The sequence below is a fragment of the Budorcas taxicolor genome, chromosome 10 (genome assembly GCF_023091745.1).
Source record: "Budorcas taxicolor isolate Tak-1 chromosome 10, Takin1.1, whole genome shotgun sequence".
In the NCBI taxonomy this organism is placed as follows: Eukaryota; Metazoa; Chordata; class Mammalia; order Artiodactyla; family Bovidae; genus Budorcas; species Budorcas taxicolor.
The window spans coordinates 19,019,226-19,035,002 of NC_068919.1; the positions used below are offsets into that span (position 1 = coordinate 19,019,226).

At 35.3% G+C, this 15,777-nt stretch overlaps 1 protein-coding gene across 1 annotated transcript in view; it reads right to left on the bottom strand.

Annotated features, from left to right (window-relative positions):
- The window catches only part of MYO9A (myosin IXA), a 181,041-nt gene extending 165,492 nt beyond the window's left edge, over positions 1-15,549 (bottom strand). The window contains exons 1-4 of the mRNA XM_052646755.1: positions 14,710-15,549; positions 7,632-7,726; positions 4,744-4,806; positions 1,032-1,131 (exon numbers count right to left, since the gene is read on the bottom strand). Of these exons, the coding sequence (XP_052502715.1) occupies positions 1,032-1,131; positions 4,744-4,806; positions 7,632-7,726; positions 14,710-15,549 (1,098 nt within the window). The remainder of the gene's footprint in view (positions 1-1,031; positions 1,132-4,743; positions 4,807-7,631; positions 7,727-14,709) is intronic.
- Between the last annotated feature and the right edge of the window lie 228 nt (positions 15,550-15,777).

The following is a 15,777-nucleotide window of genomic DNA, read 5'->3' on the forward strand; positions in this document are numbered from 1 at the left end:
AATTCAATACAGTAAAAATGCCTCATATTATACCAAGAACTTTTATTTTAAATAATTTTTAAATTCTCAATATAGTAACAGAATTATGTTAGCTTATATAAATATGGAGTTTCAAAATTATGAAATATCAGTTATACAGCCTGCTCTATATCTTACAAAGTGTGAGATGTTACTTTCAAAGCCCTAAATACATACTACAATCTTTGAGCCACCATCCAAGTGTCAATTTAATATCCCTCAGAAGAACTTTTAAAATTACCATAAAGGAATTTCTTTCCACAGACATTGCATCTTGCCTCAAACAATTAAAAACGAGGGGAGACAATCTGTTACCTACATGATGTACTGTCAGATCAATTTCATTATTATTGATTCTAGAATTTTTGCTAATATACGAAATAAAATCGAACAAACCAATGCAATGAAAAGTTGTGAGAATTACTCCTTATTATGGAAGTTTAGGGGAGAATTTTTTAAGTTTCAAGGTAAAACACAAATTCTCTAAGTCATTTCCTTTAATGAATTTTCACACTGAGTATTTAATAGGGTAATCACTAAATTATAAAAATAATCATACTCTAAGTCAGTACCATAATATCATGCAAAGAGGTATATATATTAGGCTTCAAAACATGCAAATACAAGTTTCAGTAATCCTTTGTTAGGGCAAGCATTAATCATTAGTAACATTTAACATGCTCTGGTCTGTAAAAGGTAAACCACTTTACTTATTGAAAAGTGTAAACCTTTTTTCTAAATTAGAGGTATCTATAAACAGTTTATTATTCTCTCAAAGAGTCTCACAAAAAGCAAAAGGCACATAACTATCTTTTATGATTCATATAAGAATAAAAACAATTTTTAAATTTGAGAAGTACATCACATAAATTTTTAGATAGTATACATGAAAATGCTAGTTAATAGCCACTACCAACCAGGTTTCAAAAACAAAGTACTAGGGAAAAAACTTTTCTCAAGAGCTAAAATTTAATAATGCCTTACATTTCAAAATGATATTCATGAACTCTCACCTGATTGAGATAATGATATTCTTCTGGCTGTTTAAGATGGAATGCTAATCTCTCTTCTTCACTTGCTCCTGCCAGAAGGTAATAGAATACATGATAGTTCCTGTTGGAAACAAAAAGTATGGTTTTATAATGAACATGGTCTATGGTTATCATTTAACAAGAAAAAAATTAATTTATAAACTGTTTCAGCTTCGCTTCATTTTTTTAATACAAAGGTGATAAACTCTACTGAAATGCTGCAGGGGAATTCTCTGGCAGTTTAGCAGTTAAGACTCAGTGCTTTCACTGACATGACACAGGTTCAGTCCCTCATAGGTGAACTAAGATCACACAAGCCACAAGGGACAGCCACATAATAAGCAGTACAAAATAAGATAATGTTTTGTATGCTGCATCAAAAGACAAAGGTGAAGGCGGCAATACACTAAAGACCTCTAAAAATTCCCTCCACAAGACCAATCAGAAAACTAGCAAGTTTGTCAGAATAAATTCTAGAAATTAACCAAAAATGTAAAGCAATCTAGAGAGTGTTTATATAAGAAAAAGAGCTGAATTTCAGTATAAACAGAACCTTGGTGGCCTTTTAACTTGACCTAGTCCATCTCCTGCTTACCAGATACATGTAGCTTTCAATACCAACAGCTTACAACTGAGGTGGACACCAGAAGTCTGGCAGCTTCCAGAAGAGGGCAGAACAGGGGTGAAGTTCATTTAGAACCTCATTCCCTGAAAAATATCATTATTTGAACTGTCTGGTAGTTCCATGGTTGAAGTTACCTTCATTACTATTGATACCTTTATTTGATGTGATTCAGAGTTATTACCCCAGTATGAAAATCTTTGTTTCAGAGACATTTGTAAGAAACAATTAGTGGCAATTTTTTTTAACATACCAGCTGCCTGAACCGATGAATAAATATTAGGGCAAACACTGTAAGCTAACCAAACAACTTCAAGAGAAATGCTGGGAAATGAGACATCCACAGAGGCTTTAAAAAGCTCCAATATGTTCCTGGGAATCTAGAGGGCCATATGCATGCATAAAGTTGTGCCCATGCCCAGGGCTGCATGTCTGCTCAGCAAAGACAAGAGGAAATACTAAGCTCTCACCTATCACTAACTCGGAAGATCTCCACAAGCAGGAAGTAAAGACTAAGGCAGAATTATAAAATGCCTGCCTAGGAGTTAAAAGTCATGGTCCCTGAAACAAACACTAGAAGACTTACTGTTACCAACCATTTATGGAACTCTCCGTTCAATTACTCCCTGGTGGCTCAGATGGTAAAGAATTTGCCTGCAAAGCAGAAGACCCAGGTTCAATCCCTGGGTTAGGAAGGTCTCCTGGAGAAGGAAATGGCTAAGCACTCCAGTATTCTTGCCTGGAGAATTCCATGGACAGAGAAGCCTGGCAGGCTACAGCCCATAGGATCACAAAGATCTGGACACAGCTGACCAACTACCACTGAGAAGCTAACCAAGGGCTTCCCTGGTGGCTCAGTGGTAAAGAATCCTCCTGCCAATGCAGGAGACACGAATTTGATTCCTGGGTAGGGAAGATCTCCTGGAGAAGGAAATGGCCACCCACTCCAGTATTCTTGCCTGGGAAATCCCATGGACAGAGGAATCTGGCAGGTTACAGTCCATGGAGTCGCAGAAGTGGCAGACACAACTTAGTGACTAAAAAACAACAAGTTAACCAAGCAAATATTTAAACGGCTAAACTCGAAAAAAAATTAAGACTTCAAATTAGCTCAGAAAATTCACAAAACAAACAGCAGGAACAAAATTAACAACCACAAATCCTAGGAGGGGGAGGAATTCCTATCTACAGCTCTCAAATGATTATTTTAAAAGTCCAATTATTATTTTAAATGTCCAATTTTCAACAAAAATTTGAGTCATACAAGGAAACCAGAAACTGTAACACATACAAAGGAAAAAACAATCAATAATAACTGTTCCTGGGGCAGTCTGGAGACTAACTTACTAGATAGGGCTTTTAATTAGCTGTTTTAAATACATTCATAAAAACTAAAGAAAACCATGTTTAAAGAACTAAAGCATGAGAATGATGTCTCGTCAAACAGAAGCTATCGATGAATAGACAGAAATTATAAAAAATAATCAGAAAGTAATTCTAGGGTTGAAAAATATAATAAAATGAAAACCTATTTAGAGGAGCTCAACAGAAGATTCGTCGGCAGAAGAATGAATCAGTGAACTTGAAAAAAGGTCAGTTAAAGCTAGCTAGTCTGAGGAAGAGAAAGGAAAATTATCAGTCTCAGGGATTTGTGGGACACCATTAAACAGACACCAACAAGTGCACAATATGGAACACCAATATATGCACAATGGGAGTGCCAAAAGCAGAAGAAAAGAAGAGAAAGAATATTTGAAAAAAATAATGATCAAAGTCCCCCCAAATTTGATGACAAACATTAACCTCTACATCTAAGAAACTTAATGAACTCCAGGAGAAAAAAACTCAGAGATCCACCTCTGGACGAATTAAAACTATTAAAAGACAAAGACAAAATTTTCAAAGCACCATGAGAGAAATCCTCATCAAGGGATCCTAATGTAAGATTACCACCTGATTTCTCATCAAGAGCCATGGAAAGGAAAACAGATTCAAAGTACCAAAAGAAAAAAAAATCAAGAATTATATATCCAGCAAAACTATCCTCAACAAAAAAAGAAGAAATTAGGATATTCTCAGATAAATCAAAACTAAATACTTCACAGCTAACAGATGGACCCCGTAAAATGCTAAAAGGAGCTTTTATGGCTGAAATTAAAGAAGACAAGATTCAATTAAACATGAAGAAATAAATAGTATCAGTAACAGTAACTACATAGGTAAATATTGTAAAAGGTAGTATAAATGTCAGTGTTGTTTGTAAGGCTTTTTCCCCTCCAACTAGACATTGGCAAAAAGCAACAACTATAAATCTATACTGATGAGTCTACTGTTATAAACATTCGTACAACACTAACAACACAAAGTATAGAGAAAGTAACATAGGATAATGCTTAATGAACCTTTATTATATAAAAGGACTACACTAAGCATTTCATAAACATTATTTCATTTAATCTTCTAAACAACTAAAGGATAGTTTTCCATCTACAAAATAGGAAAAAGTATCTAAGAAGCAGAGAAGTTAGGTGAGATGCCAAAGGCATATCCAATACTTGAATGTAGGCTTGTTTAACTTCAAAGTCTGGCTCTTCATTTTATCTCACTGTAACATGAAGCAAATCATTTACCTCCCTGATATTTGGCTTCCTCATCTAAAGGAAGTTACATATATATCATCTCTGAAATTCCATATACCTCAAAGATTATAATAAAGTTAAGAGCTTTATTAAAAAACTTTGCTCAAATTAGAGAAAGAACACTAAGACATGGCAAAAGATCCAAAGACAAAACAAAAGATATCACCTAAGACACCCCTATTTTCCTGTTCTGATAGTCCTCCTAGAATTTAGAAAAGACAGCAATTCTACATAGTCATTAAAAATATCTCACAGCATCTTCAAAAGTACAGTATTCTTCCCATGACAGAAATAGCAATTATATGTAAAGCTATGCATGGTATAAACTGAATTAAAAGTCGTAATACACAAAGATCTGAAAAGTCAATCTGTATGATACAAGTGTTACACTCAGTTTAATTACACTCTCAATTACACAAATTAAAATATGTACCGTTCATTATGCTCTTGATAAACGAGTCTAGACTTCTCCAGTAGATACTTTTCAACATAGGCACTAGAATAAAAATAGAATTGGTTGATATAAATAATAAAAGCCTAATATAAGGTAGACAAATATTTTATTAGAAAAGATGCAAATATCTAAAGAATACTATTCAGAGTATATTTTCCATTATCATTGGTGGTACAGTGGTGAGCACAGCTGCCTTCCAGAGCATGTGAAGTGAAGTTGCTCAGTCGTGTCCGACTCTTTGCGACCCCATGGACTGTAGCCTACCAGGCTCTGAGGAGCCTCCCAGTCCATGGAATTTTCCAGGCAACAGTACTGGAGTGGGTTGCCATTTCCTTCTCCAGGGGATCTTCCCAAACCAGGGATTGAACCCGGGTCTCCTGCACTGCAGGCAGACGCTTTACCGTCTGAGCCACCTTCCAGAGTATATTTACCATTATAATTGTGTTATGGACATTGTTAGTGTTATCCATGTTCAATTCATAAACTCCTGTGTTTTTTTAACTTCCATAAAGCAAAATAAAGTCAGGAGTTCAAAACATGGCACTCAATGCCTACAATGACACAGACTTGACTTTCTTTCCAGGTTCAATACCACAGTACATTCTTTCAAGTATTATACTTTGGCTAGGCTACTGTAAAATAAGGCTCAAAGATATACTTTCTTTACATACCCTTGCTGTTGCCACATCCTGGAATAAATGTGTTTATGCTTGCCAATTTCCTCAGTAAGCACTCATTAACTGGGCACTGTGTAAGCACTGTTCAGATACAGAAATAAGTGATACACTACCTGTTTTCAAGTGATATACTACCTGTTTTCAAGGGGCTTACAACTAGTGGAGAAAACAGGCAAACTAGCAGCTATCATACTGAGCTGACAGGATTTATTATAGAGCAATGACCAGAATATTATAAATGTAAAAAGAGACACATATGATTCAATTCAAGAAGGAAAAAGGATGTAAGGAAGAACTCCCACAGAGAGTGAGTACACAGTACTTAACTAATATGGATATAAAAATCATAAATAAAAACTAGCACACAACAACCAGTTTACATATGTATGTATAAAAATATGTCTGTATGTGTACATCTGTGGGTGTTTTTGTCTTTGTATTGATCAAATGAGAATCTTTTCTCAGGAATGCAAAATGATCCAATATTGGGAAAATAACGATAATATTAATAAATTCAAGAGTGAAGATCAGACTAATTTCCATGGATGCCAAAAAGGCCTTTAATAAAATTCAGTAGCCATTACTGACAAAAATACTCAAAGAACATTAAAATCAATGCTCAATTCATTAACATGATAAAATGTCCTAAAGCCAATATTCTACTTAGTAAAGAAAAGTAAAGGCATTCACAGAAGTATCTAGAAAAATAGTACCACAGTTTAGGAGGTATGTAATCAAACAAGATAGAAAATAATCAGAGATATAGGAACAGAAAAAAAAAGTTAAACTATCTATTTTAGTAGATAATATAATAAACCTAGAAATGGTGAGAGAAACAACCAACAGTAAAACTAATACAAACAATAAATCAGCAAGATAGTAAGATATAAAATTAATATAAAAATCAATAGAAGTAATTGGGGCTTCCCTGGTGGCTCAGATGGTAAAGAATCTGCCTGCAGTGCAGGAGATTTGGGTTCAATTTCTGGGTCAGGAAGATCCTTTGGAGAAGGGAATGGCTACCCACTCCAGTATTCTTGCCTGGAGAAATCGATGGACAGAGGAGCCTGGGAGTTTACAGTTGACGGGGTCGCAAACAGTCGGACACAACTGAGCAACTAACACATACAAGTAATGTACAATTTTAGAAGATACAATGTAAGAGAAAAATCACACTTTTAATAAAAATGAAACATTAAAAATAACATAAGATTTATGAATAAACTCAATAAGAAATATAAAAAGCTAAAAAACATGTCTAAAAACCATAAAGATGTTAATTACTCCAAAATTTATTAATCCAATAAAACCAAGCCATGAAAGACATGGAAGATTCTTCAATAAATATTGCTAAAGAAGAAAGAATGCAATCTGTAAAGACTATATGCTATATAATTTCCAATTATGTGACATTCTGGAAAAGGCAAACCTATTAAGACAGTGAAAAAATGGGCGGCTGCCACAGGTTAGTGGGTGGAAAGGGATGAAGTGGGGCACAGAGGATTTTTAGGGCAGTGAAACTATACCTTTATACATTTATCAAAGCCCATTCAATGAACAACAAAAATGGAACACCCTAATGCAAGATACTATCAACAGAGGAAACTAGGGGATAGCATGAAGAGGCATAAGGGAACACTCCCTATTCTGTTCATTTTTGTCATTAATCTAGAACTGTTCTAAAAATAGTCTGTTAATTTTTTAAAAGCTATAAAGAATATTGCTGGCACAACCAGAGGACTCTGATCACAGACTGTAATAGCAAAAACTGTAACTATGACAAAATTAAATACCCTGAGTATGAAATAGTATACAGGAAAATGTCATTGTGGCTGCTTTAGGAAATACAGTAATTATTTCAAGGGGTCAAGTTATGTACCCAACTTACTCAAAGACAATTTTTTAAAAACAAATATATGCATAACAAAGAAAGATAAAGCAAATGCATATAGTTGTTAACAATTTATAAATCTAAGTACGGGTGGATGGATGGTACACTATTCTTAGAACTTTCCTTTTAGAACTTTTCCTAGAAAAGTTCCAGGTTTGAACTTTTCCAAAAGAAAAAAAAAAATTTAATGTAAATATTAATGTCACTATTTTCATTAAAGAGCAAATGAAAAACCTATGGTATATAAAGGGGCAATGGCAAACATTTAAACATCTCCAAAGCTTGATACTGCTACTTACCCAAGTACAGTGCCTGTTTCTTGGTAATTTACTTGAATAAACTTGCCAAAACGACTTGAATTGTTATTATGAGCTGTCTTTGCATTTCCAAAGGCCTGTCAAAATAAATAATTCTATTTTTAAAAATGGAATATCCTTAGATCTTCTCAACAAGAAAAAAGTGCTAAAGAGATACTAGAAAAGCAATTCACTTATAGCTTCAGGCTCTCATACTTCAGGTAAAGTAACTAGTATCCACAATAAAGTCAAGTAGATTGCATTTTATGCTACTGAGTAAACTAAGTCTTAACTGTAAAAACGTATTGCTCAATACAAATCAGATTTCACTTTCACATTCCAGTGCCAGCAAATTTTCTTAACACATTTATATATAATATATATTTAATACATATATACATTTTAAAATCTTGCTAAACTGAAATAACAGGCTGGGAAAAGAATAATTACATCAAAACAATTATAATTTAGAATAGTATAGAAGAAATAAAGTTTCATCATGCACTATACTATACTGTATTTTGCCTATTTAAAACAAAACTACAATACTATTTTAGAAAGAATAAAAAAAATATAAGCTTCCTAAGTTATAATCCAAAGTATATACCATGCAATGAAATATTACCTAGCAATAAGGATGAAACTACTGATACAGATGTCAATATTGATAAATATTAAACATTATGCTATGAAACCACACACAAGAGTACATATTATAATATAAAATTCTAGAAAAGGCAAAACAAGAGTAACAAGAAGCAGATTAGAAGCTGTCTGGGAATGGGGTAGGAGTGGGGAATGTCTAAAAAAGGGACACAGGGGTAGTGAAAATATTCTATAACTTGATTATATGACGGTGGTTACCTGGCATATACATTTATCAAAAATCACTAAATCATACATTTTAAGTGGCTATATATTATTTCAAGTTAAATCTCCATAAAATTGAAATTTAAGAACCCATGGTTGAACTCACATATTCAACACCTTAAATGAAATCTTCAATATATACTGCTGAATGAAAGAAGGCAGTCTTAAAACATTACATACTGTATGTTTTCATTAATATGACATTAAAAAAAAAAAGAAGGAAGAACAAATTGTCTCCACAAGTTAATGTGAGTATGGAAGGGCAGAGGGTATGAAAATAAGGAAAAGCATCAGGGAGTTTTACAGGGATAGTGGAACTACTCTGCATCCACTGCATACAGGTGACTACACAAATTAGTATGTTTTATCATTTATACAATTCTACTGTAACGGTATTTTTTAATCTTAATCTATACTTTTAAAAGTAAACATTAAAAAGCAAAGCAAATAAAAGACAATTTCAGACATACAAATGTGAAAATATTCATCACAAGTGAACCCACACGAAAAGAAACAAAGGAAATCCTTCGTGCAAAAGGAAAATGATACCATGTTCAAATACAGATCAATGTAAGGAATGAAAACAGCAGAAATAGTAACCACAGGAGTAAATATATAAAATACATTTTATTACTTAGGTCTCTTGAAAAGATTACTAAGAATGAGATCAGAGAAAATGGTAAAGGTCTCTGAAATCCCTCTCCCCTTCATAAAAGAAATAAGACTAACAAAAATTGTCAAAATCAACTTCTTGATGAATCTGGAAGTTAATGAAAGGCTTAGAGTAATCCCCTATAAGAATAATATTTAATCAAGGAAAACAGCTGGATTTCAGTTAGAAAAGCAAGCACTGATAGCATTTTAACTTACCTGATTACCAATTCCCTCTCCCTAGCTCCACATTGACAAGAAAACCAACACCCTACAATTACAGTTTTTTCAAAAAGCAGTCTCACCTAGAAACCACTGGAAAGATCAGACTAGAGTTAAAGTCAAAGCCCTGTCCCATAGATAATCGTCACAATTTGACCTATTTGGCATTTTCCTAGAAAACCTCATTCAAAGGGCTATCTTTATTTGACCTAACAAGAGAGCAGCCTTTTTCCCATTAAAAGTAGACTGCAATATGATTCACCAATCCCACTGTTCAGCATATATCAGGAGAAAAATCTAATTTGAAAAGAGACATGCACCCCTGTATTCACAGTCGCACTATTTACAAGAGCCAAGACATGGAAACAACCTAAATATCCATGGACAGATGAATGGATATAGATGTGGCATCTGTACAGAAATCAAGAAGAAATGGTTAGAATCAGACATGGAACAATGGACTGGTTCCAAATTGGGAAAGGAATATGTCAAAGCTGTATATTGTCACCCTGCTTATTTAACTTATATGCAAAGTACATCATGTGAAATGCAGGGCTGGATAAAGCATAAGCTGGAATCAAGATTTCTGGGAGAAATATCAATAACCACAACCATGAAGAAAATACCACCCTTATGGCAAAAAGCAAAGAAGAACTAAAAAGCCTCTCAATGAAAGTGAAAGAGGAGAGTGAAAAGGCTTACTTAAAACTCAACATTCAGAAAACAAAGATCATGGCATCCGGTCCTATCGCTTCACAGCAAATAGATGGGGAAACAATGGAAACAGTGACAGACTTCATCTTATTGGGCTCCAAAATCACTGCAGATGGTGACTGCAGCCATGAAATTAAAAGATGCTTGACCCTTGGAAGAAAAGCTATGACAAACCTAGACAGTGTATTAAAAAGCAGAGACATTACTTAGATGACAAAGGTCCATCTAGTCAAGGCTGTGATTTTTTTCAGCAGTCATGTATGAATGTGAGAGTTGGGCCAAAAAGAAAGTTGAGTGCCAAAGAATTGATGCTTTTGAACTGTGGTACTGGAGAAGACTCTTTAGAGTCCCTCGGACTGCAAAGAGATCAAACTAGTCAATCGTAAAGGAAATCAGTCCTGAATATTCATTGGAAGGACTGATGCTGAAGCTGAAACTCCAATACTTTGGCCACCTGATGCAAAGAACTGACTCACTGGAAAAGATTCTGATGCTGGGAAAGATTGAAAGCAGAAGGGGATGACAGAGGATGAGATGGCTAGATGGCATCACTGACTCGATGGACATGAGTCTGAGCAAGCTCCAGGAGTTGGTGATGGATACGGAAGCCTTGCGTGCTGCAGTCCATGGGGTTGCAAAGAGTCAGACATGACTGAGCGACTGAACTGAATTGATATGTAAACAATGAAACAATACTCAGCCATAAAAAAGAATAAAATAATGCCTTCTGCAACAACATAAATGGACCTAGAGGTATTATACCAAGTGAATTCAGAAAGAGAAAGAAAATTCCGTAGGATATCACTCATATGTAGAATCTAAAATATGACACAAATAAACTCATTTATGAAACAGAAACAGGCTCACATAGACATAGAAAATATTTGGTTTCCAAAGGGGAAAGAGGTTGGAGAGGGATTAATTTGGAATTTGAGCTTAGCAGATACACACTATTATGTGTAAAACAGATAAACAACAAGGTCCTACTGTATAGCAAAGGGAATTAACTATATTCAGTATCTTGTAATAACCTATAGTGGAAAAGAATATGAAAAAGAGTATGTGTACATATATGTATGTGTGTGTATATATATGTAGCGGAATCACTTTGTTGTACACCAGAAACTAAAACAACATTGCAAATCAACTATACTTCAATAAAAGAGAGAAAGAGAAGAAAAGAAAAACGAAATGGTGAGAGCAGACATCTGTATCTTCTTTCTGATCAAAGCATTACTATTAAGTACGTTTTTAACCTATATTTTTATAAATAGGTGTTCTTAATCAGATTGAGAAAGTTCCTTCTTATTCTGTTTGTTGAGAGTGTCTTTTTTGTTTGTTTGTTTGTTTGCTTGTTTTAATCATGAAAGGGTGTTGTTTTTGTCAAATGCTTTTACTGCTATCTATTCAGATAATGGTGTAGCTTTTGTCCTTTATTAATGTTTAACACTGCATTTATTTTTATATTGTTTAACCAATCTTTCATTCCTTAATATAAATCCTACTTTACCATAATACTTCTTTTATATTTTGCTGAATTGTTTGCTAGTATTTCCTTAAGAATTTCTCTGTTTCAAGGGATATTGGTCTGTAGTTTTCTTATGTTGTGGTGTCTTTGTCTAATTTTAGTATCAGTGAAATATTTTGGACCTTGTAAATTTAGAAACTTTTCCTCCCTCCTGTTCTATTTCTTGGAAGAATTTTGAAGGATTTGTGTTAATTCTTCTTTAAATGTTTGGTAGAATACATCAGTGAATCCATCTGGTCCTGGGCATGATTTCTTTCTTAAGCTTTTCACTGCTAAGAAACAGACTCACAGACATAGAAAACAAACTTATGGTTACCCAAAGGAAAAGGGGGTGAAAGAGGAACAAATTAGGACTTTGGGGTTAGTAGAAACATCAGTTCAGTTCAGTTGCTCAGCCGTGTCCGACTCTTTGAGACCCCATGAATCGCAGCACACCAGGCCTCCCTGTCCATCAACAACTCCCGGAGTTCGCTCAGACTCACGTCCATCGAGTCAGTGATGCCATCCAGCCATCTCATCCTCGGTCGTCCCCTTCTCCTCCTGCCCCCAATCCCTCCCAGCATCAGAGTCTTTTCCAGTGAGTCAACTCTTCGCATGAGCTGGCCAAAGTACTGGAGCTTCAGCTTTAGCATCATTCCTTCCAAAGAAATCCCAGGGTTGATCTCCTTCAGAATGGACTGGTTGGATCTCCTTGCAGTCCAAGGGACTCTCAAGAGTCTTCTCCAACACCACAGTTCAAAAGCATCAATTCTTCGGCGCTCAGCCTTCTTCACAGTCCAGCTCTCACATCCATACACATGACTACTGGAAAAACCATAGCCTTGACTAGACGGACCTTAGTTGGCAAAGTAATGTCTCTGCTTTTGAATATGCTATCTAGGTTGGTCATAACTTTTCTTCCAAGGAGTAAGCGTCTTTTAATTTCATGGCTGCAGTCACCATCTGTAGTGATTTTGGAACCCCCCCAAAAATACACAGTACTACATATAAAACAGATAAACAACAAGGTCCTACTGTATAATCACATTATATGATTATATGATTTATAATTATCTATAAAGAATCATATTCAATATCCTGTAGTAAACCATAATGGAAAAGAATTCGAAAAAGAGTGTGCACGCACATGTGTGCATGCATACTCAGTCGCTCAGCTGTGTCTGACTCTGTGCGACCCCATGGGACCCGCCAGGCTCCTCTGTCCACATGATTCTCGAGGCAAGAATACTGGAGTGGGTAGTCATGCCTCCTCTAGGGGATCTTCCCAACCCAGGGACTGAATCCAGGTCTCCCGCATCACAGGTGGATTCTTTACCATCTGAGCCACCAGGGATATATATAACTGAATCACTTTCCAGTATATCAGAAACTAACACAACCCTGTAAATCAACTTATTTCATTATGAAAATTTTAAATTTAAATTCCAAAAAAGAGAGGGTTAAATCTGGGAGAAGATGTGTATATATTTTCAGAACACATGTCTGATAACAGATTTGTACCCAGTATACACAAAGAACTCTCTAAATACAACAGTAACAAGTTGGGCAATAGATTTTGACTGACACTTGACCAAAGAAGATATATAAGTGGCAAATAAACACATGAAAAGGTGTTCACATCATGAATGTATTATAGAATACACATTAAAATCATGAGATACCACTGTATACCTATTTGAAGGCTAAAATTAGAAAGGATGACTATATCAAAGGTTAGCAAGGATATGGAATAACACAAACTGTATACACTGCTTGGTGGGAATGTAAAATAGTATGTACAATTTATATATAAGTTTGGCAGTTTCTTTAAGAGTTAAAAATATACCTATGATAGGACCTAGACTAGCCAGGTGGCTTAGTGGTAAAGAATTCGCCTCCCAATGCAAGAGATGCTGGTTTGATCCCTGGGTCAGGACCATTCCCTGGAGAAGGAAATGGCAACCTGTTCCAGTATTCTTGCCTGGGAAATTCATGGACTGAGGAGCCCGGTGGGCTACACAGTCCATGGGGTGGCAAAATAGTCAGACATGACTTAGCAACTTAAATACAAAAACATACATGATATGATCCAGTCATTCCACTCCTAGCTATTTACCCAAGAAAAAAAACAGATAATGTCCACACAAAAACATAATATTTTACATATAATAACCAAAAACTGGAAACAACCTACACGTTCATCAAAAGATGAATAAACGAAGTGTGGTAAATCCATACAATGCAATATGGAATACTATCTTAGCAAAAGGGATTATTGACACACACAAAATAACTATGCCATGTGAGAGAAGTCAAACATAAAATAGCACATACTACATGATTCCATTTATAAAGAATTGTAAAATGTACAAACTAACCTACGATGACAGAAAGCACGTAAGAGGTTTCTTGTAGATGAGAGGAGAAGTGAGAAGGAGGCATGGCAAAAGGATAAGAGAAAATCTTAGGGATAATGGATATGTTTAGTATCTTGACTGTGATGGTGGTTTAATGGGTACACATGTATGACAAATTTATCAAATTGTAACAGATTAACACTTTAAATCTGTGCAATTACACCTCACAAAAACTCTTTCAAAACAAGTAATATTAACTCTCCTTTAAGCTTTAAAACAAAAAGTGTATTCTGTTTCCTCTCTACCCTTGATGGTATTACTTATAAAACATAACTAAAAAAATTTTCCCATATTCTCTGTATTTTCAAAGATGAACCCTTAGAATTTCAATCTTAGGCACAGATTTTAAAGCTGCAAAGACAAAAATGTATTGAAAAGAATATTTTCCCCAACTACGCACTACCATAGTCAGTTGCAGACAGGAGTCCTGCCCCTGCTCTCTCCCTTTACAGGGGGATATATCTGACTCCAGTCTTTTCTTTCCTTCGCGTCACTAAGGCCCAAAGCTACTCTTTGAAAAAAATACTGCCACTGTTACATCTTTCAGCCTTCCACACTGCCTCCTGTCTTCCAGTCTTCCTTCCTAACTAAAAAACGATGTCTATACTTCTATTTAGTTTTACTTCATTTTCTCACATCTAACACTTTTTTTTTTTTAAGATATGTTTAAGGGTAAGAAAAATTATTTCTATACACTTACCTCAAGTACTGGTCCAGCGCCAAGAATGATTTGTTCCACTCCACTGGCAAATCCTTTCTGACTGAGGGCAGTGAGGTGATGAATAAGAAAGTTTGTGCTTTGAGTCTTTCCAGAACCGCTCTCTCCTGAAATAACGATGCACTGATTCTTTTTGCGCTGAAGCATGGCATGATAAGCTACATCAGCCACAGCATAAATGTGAGGCTCAAGTTTTCCCAACTGATGGTTATCATACATTTTAACATATTTGGGGTTATAAATAGGAAGAAACTTGAATGGGTTAATAGCTATCAGAATACTGCCAACATAGGTATAAATTTTTTCATGCTTAAAGCGATTTCGTAGGTTTTCTAAGAGAGTTTTCTCATTCAAATCAGGTAAGCTACATAAATCGTCAAAGTCCTTCTGTTGAGGCTGTGGAAGAAAACCCCGTTCCATCATCCTGCGACGTTCTTCTGTTACCCGTAGCCATGACTGAAGACTACCATAATGAATTGATCCATCAAGGTTTTTTTCTCTCAGAAGGAAACGGTAGTCCTCTCCACTCAGGCGATTTTCCAGAGCCATGCGGGGCCATAACATCATTCGCTGAACGGGACAGTCTGTTGGATTGAGTATCCATTCTTCTCCACCAAATTCTTTCACCTCTGCTAGAACGTAACATTTTGTTTTGTCAAGATGAAGCTTGTTTATAAGTGAGTCAATCACCTCAGCAGCCGTGGAGTTTTTTCTGGCAGGAATCGGACAGTAGATTGTCCCTTCTGAAATTGTCCCAGGATATATACGTAACGTGTGTTCGTTATCCTCAAAGCGTCGTCTTCCTCCATCATTTATATTCATATTGGATCCTGTCCCATCAGCATGGATGGTATGTGTTCAGGACTGCGCAAATCATTTTCATGGCAAAAGAACTGCAACATAAAAGATGTGAAACATTAAGAAGTCATATTACACAAAAACAGGCTTAACAATTATGTTGATTATATCTTTCAGAACAAAAAAATCCCAACTCTTCTCATAGAATAGGAACAGTTCTTGAAAACAGTCTAACTGAGACCCCAATATTTC